General features: G+C 45.6%; 1 protein-coding gene across 2 annotated transcripts in view; it reads left to right on the plus strand.

The window, feature by feature from the left end:
* The window catches only part of Mbs (Myosin binding subunit), a 112,512-nt gene that overhangs the window by 61,518 nt on the left and 28,869 nt on the right, over positions 1-22,125 (plus strand). For both annotated transcript variants that reach the window (XM_050192531.3, XM_050192534.3), the window contains exons 12-13: positions 3,118-3,239; positions 9,831-9,911. In XM_050192531.3, the coding sequence (XP_050048488.1) occupies positions 3,118-3,239; positions 9,831-9,911 (203 nt within the window). The remainder of the gene's footprint in view (positions 1-3,117; positions 3,240-9,830; positions 9,912-22,125) is intronic.

Genomic DNA, 22,125 nt, shown 5'->3' on the forward strand with positions numbered 1-22,125 from the left:
TCTCTTCGCGGTCGCAGCAGCGCTGCCGAGCAACTTCTTCGCATTCCAAATGCCACACATCGCATTCAACAGCAGACCCCTGTCGCATGCCAGCGCCAACTTCTTCGTGTCATGTTCGATAGCACAAACATGTCTAATTTTTCTTCTATGCTGAGCATCCGGCTTCTTTTTTTTATCTGAGCTTTGGCATGACGCGAGTCCTCATGTGCGCGACGCCACAGCGTTCTCTGGCGCACCACCGAAATGATGTTGATGTTGATGTGGCTTCACGCGCGAACCCACAGGGCGCATGGATGCCATTGTTCCGATCTTTGAGGCTTGTTGTTCTGCCAGGCCGCCCGATGGTGATGACGCACCGCTGTGTTTGCGTGACGAAAAGAGGAAACACTATGTGTTAACCGATATGTATGCAATAAGCTGGTACGGTTTATGCCGATACAAAATGCATTATGTTCAATGGCCACTGAGTCGGGGATCTGACTTTACTACTTTTAGAACAAAACCACTGTTTAAGCGGGTACGGTTTAACAAGGTTTTATTGTGTTTAGAACCTTAATACAGTAGAATCTCGGTGATACGAATCTTTAGGGGAGGCGAAAATATTCGTATCACCCGAAATTTCGTATCACCAAAAAACGAGCAAAATCTGTCCCGAAACCATGAGACACGCACAAAAAAAAACATTTATTTACGAGCAAAGAAGTCGCGTATGTCCTTCTGCGTCTTCTTCTCCGCGAGGTCGGCCAGCAGAGAATTTTGGAAGCTGAAGAATTGGGCTGTGGTGTTCTCACGCACGGTCTCGGACGTCACAGCACGCCGCAGAATATAGAGAGCGTGCATGGTTTCGGCTGCCGACGGTGCTTGCTCTTCACCATTTTGGCACTCGTCTTCTTCATCGTCACTGGTCGAAATTTGAGGCTGCGACGATACATCCTCCACGATGTCTTCGACTGTGCGCAGACCACAGGTGACGAGATCGTCGTCCGCGGTGACGAAATCGTCGGCACTGCAGTCAGCGCCAAGCTGGTTCCAGACATCAACCGGAAATGGATCTGGCACTTGCGAGGTGGTAGCCACTGCGGATTTAAAAATCCCACACTTAGCGAAACAATTCGCGATGGTTGCAGGGGAGACGCGCTCCCAGGCCACTGCAATAAAATGCATGGCGTCCAAAAGACTGATCTGCATATTTGGGTCCTTGCGGTCAATCTTCGCAAGGAGGCGGCGCACCAACAAACCTTTAAAGTGGTGCTTCACGTTTCTTATAATGCCAGCATCCAGTGGCTGCAAATGACTTGTGGCGTTCGGGGGCAGGAATACCACTTTGATGCTCTGTAACGTCATATGCTTTGGATGCGCCGCACACTGGTCCAGCAGCAAAACAATCTTTCTGTTCTTGCATGACATCCTATTGTCCAAGTATGTCACGAACTCCATGAACAGAGCCGACGTCATCCACGCCTTTTTATTGGCTTTATACGTGCAGGGCAAACGACCGGCTGCCTTGAAGCATCGGGGCTTTTGGTATTTTCCAATGACGGTCAGTTTCATTTTTTCTGACCCGTCAGCGTTGCAGCAAAACAAAACAGTCACACGCTGCTTACTTTTCTGTCCTCCCTGGCAGGCTTCGCCCTTGAAGCAGAGACTCTTTTCGGGCTGAAGGTTGTAAAAAAGCCCTGCCTCGTCAATGTTAAAAACATCGCGAGCGTCATATCCCGCGATGAGAGACTGCAGCGTGGTTGCCATCCAATCTTCAACGACGGAGGCGTCAACCTTTTTCCCTTCGCCGCAAACGGTTTTGTAGGAGAGGTCATGCCGTGCCTTAAATCGGTGAATCCAACCACCAGAGGCCTGAAAATTTTCAATTCCAAGCGTGAGTGCGATGTCCGCAGCCTTCTCACGCAGAACTTTTCCGTCAACGTTGACGCCAGCCGCGGTGACCTCTTTAAACCATGTTAGCAGAACTTCTTCTAACTTTACATGGTGAGCAGTCTTCGCTTCTTTGGAGTTTACGCCAAAGTGCTGCACATTCTGCATAATTTGGTCACGCTGACCGACGATGGTAGACAGCGTAGAAATTGGCAGGCCTAATTCCTTGGCCATGTCAATGCGCCTTTTCTTGGGCTCTTCGTCCACCTTCTTCAAAATATCCAGTTTGTCCTTCAAGGACAGCGCCTTCCGCTTTTGCGACATCTTGTACCTTTCGGGCTGACGTGATCAATGCTCAACGACACACGCAAACAACACGCTGCACTTCCGTAGTCGTCGCGCACGAGGAAACAAAGAAGCGGGAGCTGCTGCTAGCGTGAAGATCTGATCGCTGGCTGTCGCGGAAAGACCGGCGGAGCGGGCGCGCAGGGCCGCGAGAAATGTGGAGAGGACAAATCGCGCTCGGCCGGTTGGGTTGGCTGGTTCGCAGGGCGAACGGACCAATAAGCAGCGGCGCTAGCCTCGGGCAACAACAAAGTAAAAAGAAAAAGGCGAAGAGGCCGCCCCCAAAAACGAGAGAGAGAGAAAGCTTCCCTTGCCTCGTTAGCCTCCCTGCTGACGCGGAATCCCAAACCGGCACGGGCGCACACTGCGCCGGTCTTTTTTTTTTTTTTTTTTTTGCGCTGGTGGTGGCTTGACAGTTGCGGTACCGAAGTTCGTATCACCCGGCGCGACGCGGAAATGTGTTCGGAACATCCGAATTTTGGCCCATTGCACACAATGCTTTTGGGCGGGGGAATTTAACGAATTCGTATCACACCGAAATTCGTATCAGCCGGGTTCGTATCACCGAGATTCTACTGTATAGTGAAGTGTTTCTACACGAATTCAATATAACGAAATTTACTGTCGCCGCGAAGGAATGCCGAAGGAATGAGGCGGTAACTGAAGTCGACTGTATTACTGTAAAAAATTTAGGACAGTGTAATGCTTTTGTGGTATTTCTTTTCAAGTATTTAGATTGTAAGCATTTGGACCTTTGTGTGACAAAAAGGAAAAAACAGAGAAGTTGGGATTGCCATGTCAGTAACCCGTCATATAAAAATAAATGCGGCAGTTGACTGTTTGGGAACATTATGTGCACTTTGGTTCTTAGAAAAAAGGTTAATCCCTTATTCTCACATGCAGTGGGTGACGGAGACAAGGACGATACCAAGACCAACACGCAGTCAGCGATTTCAAGGCGAAGGCGGCCAAAGCGGAGATCGACAGGCGTTGTATACCTTGAAGGAGACAATATTGGTGGCCAGGTAAGTTGCTAAAAGATTTTTGCAATGCTAGCTGTAACCTACATATCAATGTTGGTAGGTACAATGCAAAAAATCCTTAAAAATTGGCTGGAAATCTGTTTTGAAGACAGTATCTTCATTCGCAAGTTACCCCTATTTTTCCAAATCTGGTACAGTCGAACCCGACTATATCGAACCCGTTTACATCGAATTATTCTATATATCGAACAATTTCTGGTCACGGTATAGTTACAATGACTATATGTAGCAAAAATTACGCTTACATCGAACAAATATTGCAGTGACTCCCGATATATCGAACGTCAAGCGGCGGAAGAGTGCCCCCAGAAGTTGGCTTTCCCTCGCGGTAGCGGGGAAACCCGGCGGCGCGGCTCCATCCAACCGCTCTCCCTACCGTGACCGCGCTGCCTGGGGCTGTTCGGGCGAGCCGTCGACACTCCCCCTGCCGCGCATAGTGAAGTCTATTATCCTCCCTCTTTCTCTATCATCTTTCACTTCCCACTCCCTCTCCCCTGACGACGCTTCGCCGTGCTCCCTCACGGGTTGCAGAATCAAGCGTCCTTCCTTTCTTTAGATCACTATCTATCGACACTCCCCAGCAAAAAATGATCCTGGCCCGCCTACAGCGCTTGCTCAGACAGCCAATCAGAGGCTCTTGTGCGCTCTTCGTGCAAGATGGCGAAAGTGCGAGTTGTCTGGCTGCCTCTCTGGTTAATCGTGTTTGCGCCTTGTGGGCCTTCTCCCGCAGTGTTGCCGTGATGAAGCGGCAGAATTCGCCTTTCGTCGTGAAGATCGAAATCATAAATCGCGTCGAACGCGATATCCCCGCAGCGTGCAAGATTCCGAGGAGCACTCTCAGCACGATTAGGGCTAAAGTGGCCAGACTCGCAACCCGGTGCCCATGGCGCCCGACGCGTACGCACGGCCGTGTACGAGGCGTTCTTCATACGTGCCGGTTTCCGCGTGCTCGGTGATGACTGTAAATTCTGATGAATGCGTCGAAGCCGTTGCCGGTGTTGCCGAAGTTTGGAGCGAGCTGTCAAAATTTCCGGGACATTCGAATCAACAGTGGACGAGTTTGTGAGTGCAGATGATGGTGTCGCGACGACGGTAGATCCCGAAACGAAGACTACATCGCCGACATCGTACCGAGCACAAATGAAAGTAGGCACGTTGAGGAAAGCAACTACGATTCTTTGCCCACATCCTCCGAAGTGATTGGTGCACTCGCATTAGTCCGGTGCTTCTGCGCGAATGCGGAAGTTTGCGGCCTCAGCTGCTCGGACTCCTTAGACAACGTGGGGAAGTGCGTACGTCGCAGGCAGCGAAATTGCCCAAGCAGAAGAAAATGCAGGACTAATTTATGCGAAACTAAGCTAGTTTCGTCAATAAAGTGATTTTATAAATGGGATGTGCTTTTATGACATCCAATTATTTAGCAGGCTTATATCGAATTATGCTCTATATCGAACTGATAGACGTTTTTTTGCGAGTTCGATATAGCCGGGTTTGACTGTATGTCTGTTTCTGCCCCTTTTTGTGGGCTGATCTCTGAGATCGCGCAGTCTAGAAATATGGGCCAATCGCAAAGGTCGTGCGGTGATAATATTTAAACAGTTCGATGCTCATACTCCCTTCACGCGAGGTGTGACGCAATGAAGTGCTGTGCAAAGTGACGCTGCCATATTCTCACCCCTCATTTGCTCAGGAAAGCATGGTCTTTCTTCGACATTAACTATAGTTTCAATCGCCTTCCAGTTTTTTGTATATAAAGATACTAAAACACCATCGACAAGATAGCTGCATGTCCGTTCCGTTTTTTTTTTTTTTTCATTTGTGCATCTCGCAAGACTGAACAGAATAACGTGAAATTAGGCAGTTATTTTAGGTGCTGTGGTAACTTAAACTCTTCCTGGCCTATGCTGCTAGACACAAGGCCAGGTAAAACTTAATCACCTGAAATCACTGTCATTCGCTATATTCAAGCATAATGAGGTTCTCATTCTTTACATGAAAATCTATGGGAACAAAAGAAACATGCTAAAGCTGACAACGATTCCCTTCAGCATTGGGCGCACCTGCAAGCAGGTGCATATTTAGCAGGACATTGTCATCGTACTACAGTAAAAGCCCGTTAATTCACGACTCGTTAACTCATAATTTCTGACATTTCAAGGTAGCCGCCGCGCTCCATTCAACAATTTATTGAAAGCAATATGTAATGCATCCCGCTAATTTACACTGAAGTCCGCACCGCCACCGATAATTCGAATTTCGTGCCATCGAGGATGGGGAGTGTGTTAGTGCGCGGGGAGCACGTTGGCAACGCTGACGTCACCACATGGGCCACGCAGCATTGCTCTTTCCATCTGCGGCCCTTTGTTTAGGCCTGACTGGAGAGAGGCGCGTTTGCCATGGCCAGGCATGGCCAATGCCTCTGTTGCAGGTCAGTTCTCTCCCTCTCTCAAGACTTTCAAGATGAAAATGTGGAAGAGGCGCTGCATGTTTCTTTTTCTTTTCTTCTTTCTTTACATCTTTTTCGTACATCTCGGAGGCTATGCTCTTTCTCTACGAGGTGTTCTGCCAAGAAGCTGCACCAGGTAATCTCTGAAGCATGGCGGCCGTGATGTTTATCGGTGCTTGTACCAAAAAGCACGCCTTTGAGATTCGTGGCTATTACACATATTCCAGCATTGGTAGGATACGTGTTGGGCCACCTGCACATATAGCGGAACTCTGCAGCATGCGGCCGGTGCAGCTAAGAAAGTACGATGGAAACCAATGTCGCAGCAGCTTGTGCATTTCGCGAACGAATTTTAGAGTGCAGCTCCTGTTCCTGCGGCGAGTGTCAGCATTTCAAAGGCACTTTTATAGTCTGACATTTTCAGCTTGCACCACTTGTGGCAAGTCACACTATGTCACTTGCATTGTGCCAGCCAACATGCCATCCGCTCTAGACTTCAACGTATGCATCGTTGGCTGCTCTCTCTGGAGCATGCGCAGAATGATCCTGGACCTGCACGCCACTTTGAACACTTGCAACGGCTGTCTGCGACCGTCAGCGAAGCGGCATGGGCGCCTTTTTTTCTCCGCGCTATGCATTGTGGGTCGGTACAGTCGGCGCAACAAAAGCGTGAATGGAGCAAGAGCCATCTCACTGTCGAGCATGTTGGACCGCATTGCCCGCATCCGGTTACGTTGGCTGTGCCAGTGCTTTGAGCTAGACATTAGCAGCGAGTGCGTGCGCGCTCGCACTATGTTGGACTGTATAGGCGCTTTAACCGAGCGATCTTTTCTCTCACTTTCATTAGATCAAGTTTTGTATAATTCAACCTTTCCGTAGCATTCCCACAAAATTCGAATGAACAAGCTTTTTCTGTATTGCCATTACCGATACCGGCAACATTACTAAACACATACCAGCATTAGTGCCCAGGCTGTTTGCTTCGATCCTAATTCACCTGTGTTACTTGCTCTGCATTGTGACAGCAAGAAATAAATGGTAAAATCAGCCATTGCTTAGTCTTGCACTGAGGACAAAGTATAAGTGATGTTCTGGCATTGTTGAGATAAGTTTTTGTTTTGATGCTGCTAGGCCTCGAGAAACGACATCAAGGCGGGAAAGTGCATCGGTTTCCCCTAACAGGTGGCACCATGACATTGCAGAGCATTGAACAATGCTAAATGCCATGGGGCCATCTATTCGGTATCAATTGACACACTTTCCTGCCACAGTTCTGTCTCTCTAGGCCTAGCAGCATCAATGTAAACAACTAATCTCAATAGGATCGTCATAACATTGCTTCTACAGTCAGTGTGATAATTCGAACTCAGAGGGAGCCAAAAATCTTTTAGATTTAAACGAATTCCTTCGAATGAAAAACTAAATTCATTGAGATGAAATACGGACTTCATTGAGATGAAATACGGACTTCATTGAGATGAAATTCGGACTTCATTGAGATGAAATTCGGACTTCATTGAGATGAAATTCGGACTTCATTGAGATGAAATTCGGACTTCATTGAGATGAAATTCGGACTTCATTGAGATGAAATTCGGACTTCATTGAGATGAAATTCGGACTTCATTGAGATGAAATTCGGACTTCACTGAGATGAAATAGGACTTTGTTGAGGTGAAATACGGACTTTGTTGAGGTGAAATACGGACTTCGTTGAGGTGAAATACGGACTTCGTTGAGATGAAGCACAGACTTCGTTGAGATGAAGCACGGACTTCATTGAGATGAAGCACGGACTTCATTGAGATGAAGCACGGACTTATTGAGATGAAATACGGACTTCATGGACATGAAAAATGGGACTTCATTGAAGGTCATAGAATGCAGGACTTATGTGCAGCTGCACTAGCTAACACGAGTGACAAGTTCCTGAATTGCAGTTTCATGGCAGTGCAGCACGTGCTGCCGTGAAGCGGCACTACTAGGCAAAATTTGCTGCTGTGAAGTCACACCTCAAGGCAAAATTCGCATATAACCTGCTCCCTGACTGTGGATATATAAAATTTTGGTGCAGAAGTTAAGCACTAAAATACGGTACTTGCAACGAGAGATGGTAGCAGAAGCCGGCACACTACCGTGCACTGCAGAAAGCAGAGTTGAGGTCGTGGTATGTTTTAATTAACCACCGCGAATGCTTATGCCATGGTTTTCTACAATAATTACTCAAGGGAACTCTGGCACTGCGGTTGTTGAGCCACCATGGGAATGATGGTCAGCACATGGATTTGTCTAACCTTCGGGCTTGTCGCTTCAGACATTTTTGTGGCTTTGTATATTAAGCTTTATCTGCCTTTATTGTCCTAAATTCCAAAGAAATCCGTACGTTTATAAATGCAGAAGGCAATAAGACTGCAAATATGCATAATTGCTGCTAATTGCCACAGTTCTGCCTGTCAAGGTGGCCAAATAAAAATGCACTACGTGTCTCAACGCACTAGCTTGCCCGCGAGAAATTTTTTAAGGTATTCTATGCCACTTTTCGATGCATGTGTCTGTGACCTAACGATTTCCATATTGGGCTTCTGTGCTTGAGGTCCTGTATTCGAATCCTGCTGTCAGATAGTTTTATTAGTGTTTATTTCACTATTTATAATGCAGTACTTCGTTGAAAACGATGAGTTTGCAAAGTTGGGAAGCCATTTGAAGCCAGAAGAATGAAGTTTAGGCAAATCTATATAGTAACGATCATTCCCACGCAGACTGAAGCACACAGTGATTGTAGCTCCAGTAGACACTGGCACCAGGCTCCCCTCTAGTAATTATTGTATGAAATTCTATCGCTTAAGCATTCAAATTACTGAGCATTTTCACTGAAATGCACATAATTTTAACAGTATCGTAGCGTCAGTTCGAATAGACCGGAAGTTCGAAATAATGATATTCCCCTGAACTATATTTATATGATCAGTGTAAGATGAGACTAAGCAATGGCTGATAATGAAGTGCTAGTTATTAAAAGCATAAATGGAGCATTAAGAGCAAGCAATTAGTTTCTTTACATGCACAGGACTTTTCAGAGAGTTCAAATGATCACTGTGTAGCCTTTAAGTTATAGGTGCCTAAGCAGTGTAGCCTGCCCTCCGAGGTAAGTTCTCATGTATTACCATACTTATTCGAATCTAGGGCAGCCCTGATTCAAGGCCATCCCCCAAAAGTCTGAAGCAAGAAATTTTAAAAACTTACCTCGAATGTAGGGCAAACAAAAAAAGCAAGGACAGCATTCACAAAATGAAAACAGCATTTATTGAATATGAATATGCCGAGCTCTTTCTACATTGCTATCTTCCTTATTGCTGTTGTCTCATTGTGGCCAGCTCACGCAAAAAGCATTTCCCCCATTGCCCTCCCCCCCCCTCGCTACGGACAGTTTTCTCATCGATGCTGAAGTCCCGCCCGGCTTGATCGTTTGACGACTCCTCTGCAGCTAGCACAACTTTTTGTTTGAAAGTGGCAGCACAATGGCATCGCCTGTTTGGTGCCATTACGATTACACCACACCACACACCAATACAACACAGGTCAAAATGGCGAAGTCGCTTGTGTACTTCAGTGGCTTCTGACATGGCTAGCAGTAGCTGCAATACTGACTTTTATAGATTGCGCTAGCTATTCACCATGTTTATCAACTTCAATGAAACACTGGGACATTTTTTTAAAATCCTTGAATCCAAGCCGACCCTAGACTTTGGTATATGACTTATTTGAAAAAAACTATCAGCCTAGATTCGAATGAATATAGTATGTCTATGCTATGCCCACGGGGATAAAAACTTACTGTACATTAATTTGTTCTGATATAATGTTTAATTGATTTCAGTTGATGTTTTGAAGTACTGTAAAAGTATTTAAAAAATATTTGCATTTACAAATAGGTACTATTCTATTCAACGACCTAATCGAATAGGACACTGTTTTATTTGCTATTTGAAAGTTTTGAATATTTGCACACCTCTAATAATAGTGCTATGCTAAAACTTTCTTTTAACAAAGGAAGGGAAAAGTAAACCGGTGACTGACTGACTTTAGCGCTGTTGCAAATTACAAAGTGTAGGTGTTTCATGTTACAGGAATCTTCGGCAGACCAGGAAGGATCGGATCGGGATAAACTGAGGATAGGCGCTGTCAACGACCTTTCCAACGACGCAGAGGTCAGTGGTGTCCTTGTATAGAGTTCTTCTTTTGCACCTAAGGTCCCAAAAAAGAGCATTAGCAGCTTCCAGTCCAAAAAGAAAGCCTAGCCTTTAGCAGTGATCTACATCAGGTTGCAGCATATGTAGCACTATAAAATTCCAAGAAAGCGCCCCCACCCGTGCAAGAGCCCCCCCCCCCCCCCCCCCCCACTTTACTGCTAACTTCAAGTTTCCGTGCCGTTCCGGGAAAGGCCCCTTCCGTCCCCATATCACGCACCGCACCCATGTAACACTGGCCTGCCACACCCAGTTCACGAAAAGAAGTTTTCGTAGCTTTTTTTGTTTTCTTTTTTTAAGGCGAGGCTCACTCTCACTAGGCCTACCCGACACCAATTTCGGTCGGTGAACTGTCGGCGACAGCATTTTTTACTTTCGTGTTGACGCCTCCCTCGCACCATACTGACGCTGAGCTCTCCGCCAACCATCGGCAGATTGTTGGCATTAGTACAGTGTGACCAATGCGCCAACTTGAAGGAAAAAATGCTGTTGCTGACAGCGACAGACTGAAATCTGTCGGGTTGGCCTAGTGTAAGCGATCCTTTAGTGACACAGCGACTCTCCGCACGCCGTTTGGAGTTCACAGACCACCGGCTGACAGCGGTCTTGCTGGCAAAAGGTGAGATCTGCCCGTCGCACAGTACAGAGGATTTCCCTGCGGCACAGCATGTGGGCACTCAGCGACCGAGAAGTGGACGCAGCTAAGCTGACCGCCGCTGATCGCTCGCCACCGATATTGTTGCTAGGCCTTTTCCGGCTCACTTTGAATCTGTAGCCAACAGCGCTTGTTGCTGCTTTACCCTCTCCTTGCAATAATTTCACACGAATGAACCACTGACGCTCCCAAGTAGCAACATTTTGTTACCATTGTTGCTGCTTTACCCTCTCCTTGCAATAATTTCGCACGAAGAAGGAAAGATGCTGATATTTGCGGCACTGCCAGATGTGATGCGAGCATGGCCAAGCCACGGTTTGCTGTCTGCCGCCAGTAGCCGCACGCTTCAGCTGAGCTCGACTTGTACTGGCACTGTCGTTAGGGCTAAACGTTTGACCGTGGACTTCAAGCGGAATGCTGCGAGCTTTTTTTTGCAACCGACGCTGAGGAGTCTTCTGACAGTTTTGAGAGTGATGAGCAGCACTAACAAATCTTTGGCTTAATAAAGTTCATGTTAAATAATATTTTAAATCCTAGGCCATTGCATTTCTTTTTCTTGCGGGAAAATTTTGTCGTCGCCGTCTTGAATTTTGGTGCCATTCCGGGATAGGCCCTCCCCCCCTCCCCCACACGCATGCACTTTGCCGGTAATTTCGATTTCCTTGAGGGAGGGTGCTTGCTCGGAATTTTATGGTGTGCACTTTCATAAAGTTCGGAAGAGGGGCTTGCAAACACTCAACATTTTGTTTACGCTAACTATATAATACACACACATAAGAGCGGAATGGTTGTTTTTTGGTGACATCCACAAGAACCGCAGTTGCTGCAGAAGCAATGTGGCACCTTAATGAAATAGGTACAGTCGCTAAAATTGGCAGTTGGCTTTGTTATATCATAATTTCATTATATTATAATTAAGCCATTATGCAATTAAGTACAGCACCTGACGGATTTCCTTTACGCAGAAGGAGCCACAAAATTTTCTAAATTATTGGGCAATCGGAAAACGCAAACTTGAATGCGAACAAAAATTGTTTTACGTTTTAAAGTTGGCGACGAAAGATACGGTTTCATACCCTGTCAACGATATCTTCGCATCAGCAATTACAAAGCGAAGACAGCCACGCTTTTACACCCACTCCACCCCCGAAGCAGATAGTGTCGCCCGCAGCAGGACAACAATGTCGTGAAAGGCGCTGGCAGCACTGAACGAATGCTTAAAGGGACACTAAAATGAAAAATGATTTCTTCTGCATCAGTAAATTACCGCTCTACAACACCAAAAACACCGCTCTTACAACGTTAAGATGTTTGGTAAGCCAGAAAAAGCGCAGAAACTAAATACGGGTAGCGACGCCTACTTAAGTTCCCGCACCTGGGGGCTGTGACGTCTTGGATTTTGATGGCATCTTCTAGGGCCTACTAATTATATATAGCCGTACAGATTGATTACATTGTGTTCTAAAGGAACCAAAGATTAAACATGGCAAGTTTCGGGAACCTTTGTTCAGCCAGCGCAGCCCAAATGCGAAAACATACTTTGGAATCCCTGACATCACGCTGACGTACCGGCGCTGGGGTTTCGGCACGAAATTCAAGTACTGATACTTGGACCTTCATTTTCTTATCTAATAATCAAACTATTTTTTTTTAATTACTGCCTGCAGTGTTCTCAAACAAAGCTTCATTAGTCTAAACTGATTTATTGTTTTGCTTTAGTGTCCCTTTAATCTGGCTTTCACTTCAACACATCCCCCATAGCTTACGCAACCTCCAATACAGACAGAGCGCATGCACCTGGGCATGCCCACTCTTTGCACATGTGGCAGATTACCTCAAAGATGGGGCACGCAAGCTGCGTATGTGCTCAACTGCACTGACAGCAATGCCCAAGCACTGCCGCTCTAGAAAAGAAGACTCGCGCTGACCTGCCCGCTCCCCTCGTGCACATTCTATTGTGTTACTGCAAGCTCACTCCCCTCCCCCTTCTCCCTTTGCTCACATGGGAAGACTGCAATCATCAAGCAACCATTCTTCTCAGCTCCACCTCGCACGCTATCACTCGCACTGGGGACATACAGTGTGCTAGGTATGATAGGATCTTGAGAGGAAAAATTACCCTACGCCAGAAAGATGCGGGGTTATCGTGCTTGGACTGTATACAGAACATGACGCTGCTTCATTTAGACAGTTGCACCGTGCGATTTAAGAGGTGCGTTTACAAGCAGCTGCTTGTAATTCAAACATTTGATCATCTGCGTCCACGGAAGTTTCCCATATTCTGTTCCATTCACTCAATCTTTAATCAGTTCATTTGTTCCTTGTGCCTTTTGTTGCATCCCTTGAGATGGCAGTCAACTCTGCTGGCTTATATGTTTGCAAAGTTAGTACGTGCTCACAAATGCATCACACATGCAAAAAGAAAGTCATAAAAATGTGTCATTTTAATGTGACTAGCATTCTTTGCCTACTTCGGTCGTTTTCTCTTCCTCTGACCCAGCGGCCCAAGTTGTCTACCAGCTCAGGCCACCAGGTCATGACGTCGTCGTGATCATTCCATTGACGTCATTTCAGCTTTGTGATCTGAAACTCATCATGTCATCGTCAACCACCTTCTATGCCGATGCAGTGAGCCAAGTTGCCTAACGACTTGGTTCAATAGGACGTGAGATTGTCGTGGCCATTTCATCATAATTCAGGCTTTGTCACGTGATTCTCGTCACGCCATTGTGTCCACACATTCACCACCATACAGTCGTAATGCATTCACTGTCACATTGTCATCGTGATGTTGTCTGGGTCATTTGATCATTTTTATACAAACTTCAAAATCAACTCTCATCATACCGTTGTCGTCGCAGCATATCTATACATTTGTTGTCATACCATTGTTGTCACATTGTCGTCGTGTGGTTGTTTTACCATCGTCATGTCATCGTCATACCATTTTTGTAATGCCATCATCATCACACTGTCATTTTACAATTGTCATCATTTCATTAACGTCATCCCATTGCCATCATTGTTCCATCGATGTCCACCCTTCATCAGTCTATCATAATTAGGTGTTAACATTCAGTTGAGGTTATGGTGTCGTGATGTCGTCATTGTTTTGTCGTGCATCCGTTGCCATACCGTTCTTGTGCTATAGTAATCCAGCTTCCTCATCAGGCTCTCATCATGTTCTTGTCGTCATGCCATCATCATTACAATCGTTGTCATGTCATGCAGGCCTTGCAATACAGTTGTCATGTGATTGTCTTCATGCAGTTGTCATCATGCATTCCCGGTCATACCGTCATTATAATGTTGTCACAGATGTTTCATCGTCGTCATTCTGATTCAAGATCCAATTTGTCGCATCAGCATCATACCATCATCGTCCACAGTCGTCGTCATACCGTTGCATCATGTCATCGTCATCATGGTATCAATTTATCATTGTGATCACTTCAGTAACATCATTCTATTTGCATCATGCCATCATTGTCATACCGCCTTCGATTCATTGACGTCATTTCTTCATCTTTCTATGGTTATCATGTTGTCATCAACCAATTGCAACTATAGCACCATTGTCTCATGATTGTTGTCACGGAGTCCTGGTCATGGAGCCCTGGTCATGTCATTGTCATCATTCCAGCTTCGTCATCGGGTTGTCATACAGTGAAACCTCGTTAAGCCGTAGTTGGCCGGAGCTTGGAAAAAGTACGTACTAAACTGTAGTACTGCTTAACTGAAATAGCATGAGATCGCCCACTTACCTGTCAAAAACAGAACTTGGAGAGAGTGCGATGAAAGGGGAAAAAACATGCAGTATTTATTAACTTCGCGCGACAAAAGTGTTATTTTCATTTGATGCCGCCACGGCCTAGGAGCGACGACAGTGGCCTCAAATTTACTCAAGCTGCGAGCTAGCTTTCCAGCCAGCCCCCTCTTCTCGGCAAACACTCGCATGGCAGATTCCTCGTTGGCGTTGCATATTCTCCATGCACAGGTGCTGTAGCATTACAGAAGTTGTGGGACCTTTTCATTACGGGGTGCTCGTCTCGTCATGACGATTGCATTCGTGAGCCTGATGTAATGTGCTGCTTCTGCCACTGTCGGGCCTGTATCGCCTGTGCTGTCGCTTTCCATGTCATTCTCATCACTGTCACTAGGTGACACTTCGGCAACTACAGAGGCAATGATGGCGAAAAGTCGAACCTCATAGCCGACATCTCATTGCGGTTGCAGCAGCGCTGCCGAGCAACTTCTTCGCATTCCAAATGCCATACACCATGGTCAACAGTAGACCCATGTCGCATGCCAGCACCGACTTCTTTGTGTCACATTCGATTGCACGAACAATGTCTAATTTTTCATCTATGCTGAGCACCTGGCGTCTTTTTTTATTCGAGCTTCGGCATGATGTGAATCCTCACTTGCACGACGCCACAATGCTCTCTGGCATGGTGCCGAAATGATGTTGATGTGGCTTCACGCTCAGACGCACAGGGCGCTTGGAGGCCGTTCTGATCTCAGAGGCTTGTTTTGCCAGGCCGCCCGATGGAGACGACGCACCGCCGTGTTTGTGCGACGAAAAGTGGAAGCACTAAGTGTTAACTGATACGTACGCAATACGCTAGTACGGTTTATGCAGATACAACACACTTCATGTACAATGGCCGCTGAGTCAGCGATTTGACTTTACTACTTCTAAAACGAAACTACTGTTTAAGCGGGTATGGTTTAACAAGGTTTTACTGTACCGTGGTCGTCATGGCATTGTCGTCCTGCACTCGCTGTCATCTCATTCAGGGTGTCTACCAACCGGGGAAATAGGGAATTTTCAGGGAGCTTAAATAGTCCGCAAATACTCGGGGAATTTGTGCTTCTACCAGGGAAAATTAGCTGTAAATTTATTAAAAGGGAGCGAAAGTCGCACTAATGCTGGTTTGAGTAACAGAGAGGAATCATAATAAATCGTCTTTGATGCCACGTCACTGGCCAGAGGAGTTGCCATTGTACAGTCAATGACTGATTTCCCAGACGCCTGATTTTTCAGACATGCCTGATATTTCGGACGGCCTTGCGGCGCTACCACATACCCCATAGAGTCGGTGTATAATAACGTCTGAAATTTCAAAACCAAGAACCCTTCGCCATCCGATTTTCCAGACTTTTTGCCCTGATCACAGGTCTGAAATGGCAATAATCAGAGCCACCTCCGCTGCCATTTTGATTATCTCGCCACCTCAAACCGGTGCTCTCGCAAGCAAGTCCGCTGGCAGCCATAACCACCACCGCGGCAATTCTAGGCTGAGCTGCTTTGACGTTCACTATTAACCCCTTCACCGTTTTTTTATATCAACGAATTTCTCCACAAAACTGCTTATTTTTTTTATTCCTGATTTCGATTATTATTGCAATAAAAAGCATGTATTCGATCTTAAAAAAATATTTAAAGCAAACACGAAGTCAAAGTAGCATATTCAAGTTTATTGTTTCTCAGAAAAAAGAAAAGGAACTTTCTGCTGGTAATGAACAATAAAAATTAAAGAATGACCACAGCCACCGATTTCTGAACTCTTTCACTGAGTTGTGGTGACAAAAAGTTGATTGCTTCACCGAGGAAGCATTGGGACGGTGTGGTAAATCTCAAAACAAGGGATCACGCATAGCGGTTTGTTGCAGCTCTTGCACCAAAACCGGTTGCCACTCATCACCTCTCCGAAAATAGGTGTGAATAAGAGCTTGTTCCTGGACCAATACCAATCCTGTCGTGGCTTCTGCACAATTCCTTGCAACAGCAAGAGACCAAGAAACACCCACATCTCCTCCTCAGTCACCGGCACCCATTTTTTGACGCGGCTATGCTCACACGGACCGCAGCCCTTCACCTTCTCAGCAGCATTGCGGTTAGTTTCTTCGACCACCATTGAAATGAGTTCATCATCGAGGAAACGCTGAATATATTCAAGCAAGTCACCAGGCGAGCTTATAGTGAACGTCTTACCGGGAACTGCCAGAAAAGGAAACCGAGGAGGTCGTGTAGGAATGTTCGTGACGTCGATCTTCATCCACTGACGCGCGCTCGCATAGTTCGCTTCCGAGCAATCATCTTCTTCATCAGAAGAGCTGCTGAGTACAACATCATCACTGTCATCCTCGCTCCCTGAAACAATGTACACATCAGTGTCTGAATCACCATCGTCTGACGAAGATGACGACGAAGAAAAGCGCCGTTTCCGAGAAGACGGGCCAGCAATACACGTGTCGCCTCCACTGGATGCCATTTTAAAACCAAGGTTGCCCTACGAAAAAAAAAGTTTACGCGGTTGAAGAAAAAGAAATTAAGCGGTCAGTGCTGCCATCTGTCGAGTAAAAATGCAAGCTACGCCACAAACGTGCGCCGCTCGTCCGAAACGCTGGAGGGAAGAACGTATTCAGCGCGGACGAGCTACACTCGTCCAAAACGGTTTGGGGACGGCCTGGCAAGGACGAGCACAGCTCGTCCAAAACGGTTAAGGGGTTAAGTTTCTTGTGGTTAGGTTCACTGTTTTTCATTGAAAGAATTCGCCGCTGTCAGCAGTGGCATGACTCCGGCTTTTTTAGTCCTCGCGATTGGCTTCGAAGCTCAGAAAACGCGGCGCATTGCATCATACCTCTTCCTGAAAGTCAGCTTCACCTCACCACAGCGATGTTACGCGGTGAAGCATACGCAAAGTATTGCGCTGAAGCTTAACAAGCGTAGGAAGGGGCAATTGTCACGGGACACAGTATGTATCCGTTAATTATACACGCATACACCCGCCATCTCCTGTCACAGTACGAGCACTGATATCCCTAATAAGTGTACTGGCAGGCCTTCAGAGCTTTTTCGGACATGCCCTGTGGTGATCTGAGCCCCTAAGGGCACTCTAAGACTTGCATCCAATTTTTTTTTTTCGGACGCTTTCGCGGCCCCTTGGGAGTCCGAAAAATCAGATGTTGACTGTACCTGTACAACTGATCAAGAGGATGCTTCAACTGGTCTGTGTGGTGAACACGCAGCGGAAGGAGGACAAGAACAGAAAGGACCGACGCATTGACGGATGAATGGAAAGAGAGCATGCCACCGCTTCTTTGAAGGAGCTTGAGCTCAAAAGCAAAGTGTGGCTGATGTTGAGATGCAGGTGTCTCTCACCCAAACCAAATAAACTCCTTGAAGCAGTGAAATGCAATACTAAGGCATTGTGCACAGGCTGAGATTATGCCAGGACAGTTAAGGTTGACTTTCCAGCTGCTGAGAATCTCACTTGCGGCAAAGTTCGGGCCTCATACCAGTGAGCTCGCTGTCAGTTGATAGAAATAGCTCATATTCGAAAATATTTGCATCTGTGTTAATCTTTTATTTTATTTGAATATGTTCGACGCGATTTGCAATGGGTTTTACCAATTTGTTAAGAAGACATTTTATTCACTCTGCGTTTTACTAACCCCTCTATTCTGTTTTCTTTTTAAACAAAGTAGACTGTTTTCTTTTTGAATAAAATAGACACTACTCTTTAGAATTCAAACTGAATTAAGTCATTTATTTTTATTTTTCAACATGCTTACTAGAGAGTAACAGCATCAGGCGACATGGTGTCAGCCTGTTTGTACATAAAACAAACTTCTGTATCACTCAGGGAATTTCACAAAGGCTCTCAGGCAAAACGTGGAAAACTTAGGGAATTCGAAAATGTCACGTTGGTAGACACCTTCTCATTGTACTCTTTTTTTTTGTCAAGCTGTCATAATTTTCATGTAAGAATTGCCATCTCATCTCATTGCCTTCGTGCCGTTGTCATTTAGCAAAATTTTCATTGTAATGAAGGTTCTGAATGCAAATACAGCTTCATTAACTTTAGAATATAATTTAGGGAATTACTTGAAAGTGCCATGACTTCTTTTACCTCCGTGTTCTGTCTTTGCACCAGTGCAGGTTTTAATGTGCTCCTTTTTCATGCATGTTTGCTTATATTCTCTTCGTCATTTCTCTTAAAGAGAAATTGTCTTTTCATCTGATTCATTCTTTACTTTCACAGCAAGTGAACAAAAAAAGTGTGTGGCCCAACCATCCCTCTGGCCTCGGCCGTGCTTTGGGTTGCATCTTTCTGAGTGGGTGGCTTGCAGGCACGGTAGAGGTGCTAGAGCGTTTGTGGTCTGCATCGCCTCTATGCTTTAAGCCTCTTGAATTGCTTGTTTCTTCAGTCGGCACCTCAGAAAACGTTTATATGATTTGAGCCTCCCACCTCCTTTTCCTCATACTGCTCTGCCCACAGCTTTGCACTGCCTTTCCCAAAATAGCGACGGTTCTCTCTTTTTCTGTACTCCCCGCGGTGTTGTCTTAACGGAGCCAGTCGTAATTTTGCTGGCCGTCGTCTTCCACTGGGGAAGTGCAGCGATGTTTGCCTGCAACCTGATAGCGTTGGTGCTGTGCGTGCATCAACGCAGGAACAGAAAGAGATGCTTCGAGAAGGCCACCATTTTGGCCTTGAGCAAAATGGCTGGAATGCCTCACCATTCCACGTGCTTGACAGGTGGGAGCAAATAGAAATTGAATGCAAGCACGTTTTTATTATGATGATCATGTTGCACAGGCAAGCATGCTGGCTAACTGGCACTTTGATTTGGTATGTATTTGGTAAGGGCACAAAGCCACAAGAGACCAAGAAGAGTAAGCACAATGAGCACATTACAAATTTTCTTTGAACTGGAAGCTGAGAGAGTTGGGATTCAGTTTTAAGCAGGTGTGAAGAAACACAGACACAATAACACAATGAAAAGATGCTGGTCAAATATATTGTCTGTTTCACTGAGAGCATGTGTAAGAAATATTTACTCCTGGCAGAACAGAGAAAAAGAAAAGGAGGGGTTTGCATCTCTGATGGAGGTGTCGAATGTTCCAATAACTGCAGCATCTTAATGCTGTAATGCTAAGGCGTTACAGCCTAGGTAGTTACAGTTCATAAAATTGATATCAGCAGAACTTCTTTTGCGATAATATTATATATATATAAATAAATAAAGTTCAACATGAATAACTTGGGCAACCAAAACAGTATGTAAAACAATAGGCGATTGCTCTTAGCCAACAGTGATTAGTCTTTAGTCAACAGAAGGACCAGGATACTTTCACTGCAGCAGCTGTCAGATGAAATAGTCAATATTATGAGGATCCATCTCCATGAATTATTTCATTGTGGTACAGCTACATTTTATGTAACGACTGTTTCATAACTTTGGCATGAACATACAATATTACACAGTCAACTCCCATTAATAATTTGATATTTGTTGGACTGCAAGTTTTAGTCAAATTATCCGAAACGTCGAATCAACAAGCAACTCTGAAATTAAGGATTCAAATCCTTAATTTTTTATTTCTTGAAGTAGTTTTTCATCGTCAACAGACAAATGTACGGGTAGGGGGGCCTTTGTCAGGCAGTTGCATCTGCCTTTACTCCCTACATTCCAGGCAATGTATTGTCTAAATAAAGCATTCAAACATACATCAGTACAGTATTACTATAGCTATACATGTCAACACTATTGTTGGCAATGGCAAACTCGTCAAAAGATACATCATCCAGGATGCAGCACATGTCGTCTTCATCAGTGCAGGACAGGTTGCTGCCATCACTGTCATCGCCTAGGGAGCCAGTAGCGCCGTCTGCTACATTTTTGTGTTTTCAAGCTTTTAGTAACCGCCACGTGCATGAGAGGGTGCTGACAAGGAGGGGTGAATTAACCAAAGCGGCTGGCTTTCACATTCACACTAAATGAGTTTTCCTTGCATAGCAATGTATGGTTTCTCACCAGGACTCTTCAGTGCTTCGAATTAAGCGAAAAGGGGAATTAACAGCAGTCAACTGTATTAGGGTTTATGTGGGCCAGATAACATCTGGACTGCTGCACTCGTTACCTTGAAATCTTTTCTCGGAGCCTTCTCCTGCAAGGGTCTTCCGAAAGGTACTGCATGTTGGACTGTGTGTCGCCATCTGGTGGGTAATGGTGACACATGGAATTTCTTTAAAGATCTCTGCCCAGATGCAAGCTCTTGAGGAAAATGCCAGCAGCTATTCGTACCCAAAGTGCATCACATTTCACACAGAGGCATCCAGCTTACCCGAGTGGTACAGTGCAGTTTCATTGTTCACCAAATCTTTTATATCACCTTTATTCTTCTGTGTGCATGCACTAAAAAATGAAATCTGGCTCCTTGTCGAAGTGTCGTAAGGTTCTATTCAAAGGACTAGCTGGTGTGTCTTTTTGCTAAGCATTTGCGACCTAGACGGTGGCCGAGGCACTTGGATTGCAGCCAAGGAAGTACAGAAAGTAAAGATGAGGGGATGAAAATGGGAGTTTGGCGATGTCTCAGGCTCATAGCCCCAACCCATGTTGCAACCCCAGCACTCATGTTGAAAGCTTGTGTCGCTGTCATAGGCAGTTGAGAACTGTCACAAACCCCAGAAGTTCCTTGCTGTCACTAGGGCGTAGCTGTCACTTCTCTCAAAACTTTTTTTTCTTAAGTGTAGCTGGATTTCAAAAAAGGGGACAGGCCTCTATATCCTCTCCTATTCCTGTCACACTATTTGCTTTGGCATATGTGCATAAGCCCTATAGACAAGCCACTGAACTCCTGCAGTCCAAAAACACTGCCATGACGGCAGTGTTATGAGCAGTATTTGTCGTTTCAGTAGTGAACGGCACAGTTAAGAAAGGAGCCCAATACTGTGATGCCATGCAGCCATGTTTTGTGAGGCAGCCATTAGGACCCACAGCACTCATTTTACTGATGTTACACAAATTACAAGCATTTTAGCCAATAGGTGATATTTAGTATACTTGGGAGGTAGCGTAAGCAAATATATAAGTGAGTTGCAAAGGAAGCTTGACTTCAGAATTTCTTGTCTGGAATCCTGTAATGGACTATGTGCTCTTGAATATGTTGCACCCCATTGGTCATAATTTTGTGATGCAACTCCCATCGTTGTCACTCTCGTACTCTCCTTCCTGTGAGTTGCGTGATTGAGGTAATCGAGATAACTGTGCAAAGGACCGTAACTCATTTTCAGCCAGTTCAGAGCAGCGGAGCCTAAAATGAGGCAATTTGCAGTCAACCTCGGAAACTGCCTTAGTGGCTGTGGCATGCGAGGCGTTCTGCAGAATTTTCTAGGGAACTTGGACAGCGCACAGCTTTCTTGATATGTGGAAAAACATTTGGGTAGGAGCAAGAGTGCAGATAAACACTCTTAAAATGTTTGCACCCATTGGGTCTTATCTTGTCTTACAGTAGTCATCTGCCTTGCGTTTCTTGAAGACTCAGCGCTTGCTACTTTCTTGTCGAAAATGCCGTGTGACACTGATAACACGCAAGCAATTCGTGACTTGCACTCTTAGTTTATGCCCTTTGGGTCGTATCTTGTCCCTCAACAATAATCGCCATCTGTCATGCCCACATTTCCTTTCATTAACACTGCGAGCCCGGTACTTCCAAGTCAGGAACCGCTT

Source organism: Dermacentor andersoni, chromosome 10, assembly GCF_023375885.2.
Source record: "Dermacentor andersoni chromosome 10, qqDerAnde1_hic_scaffold, whole genome shotgun sequence".
Taxonomy (NCBI): domain Eukaryota; kingdom Metazoa; phylum Arthropoda; class Arachnida; order Ixodida; family Ixodidae; genus Dermacentor; species Dermacentor andersoni.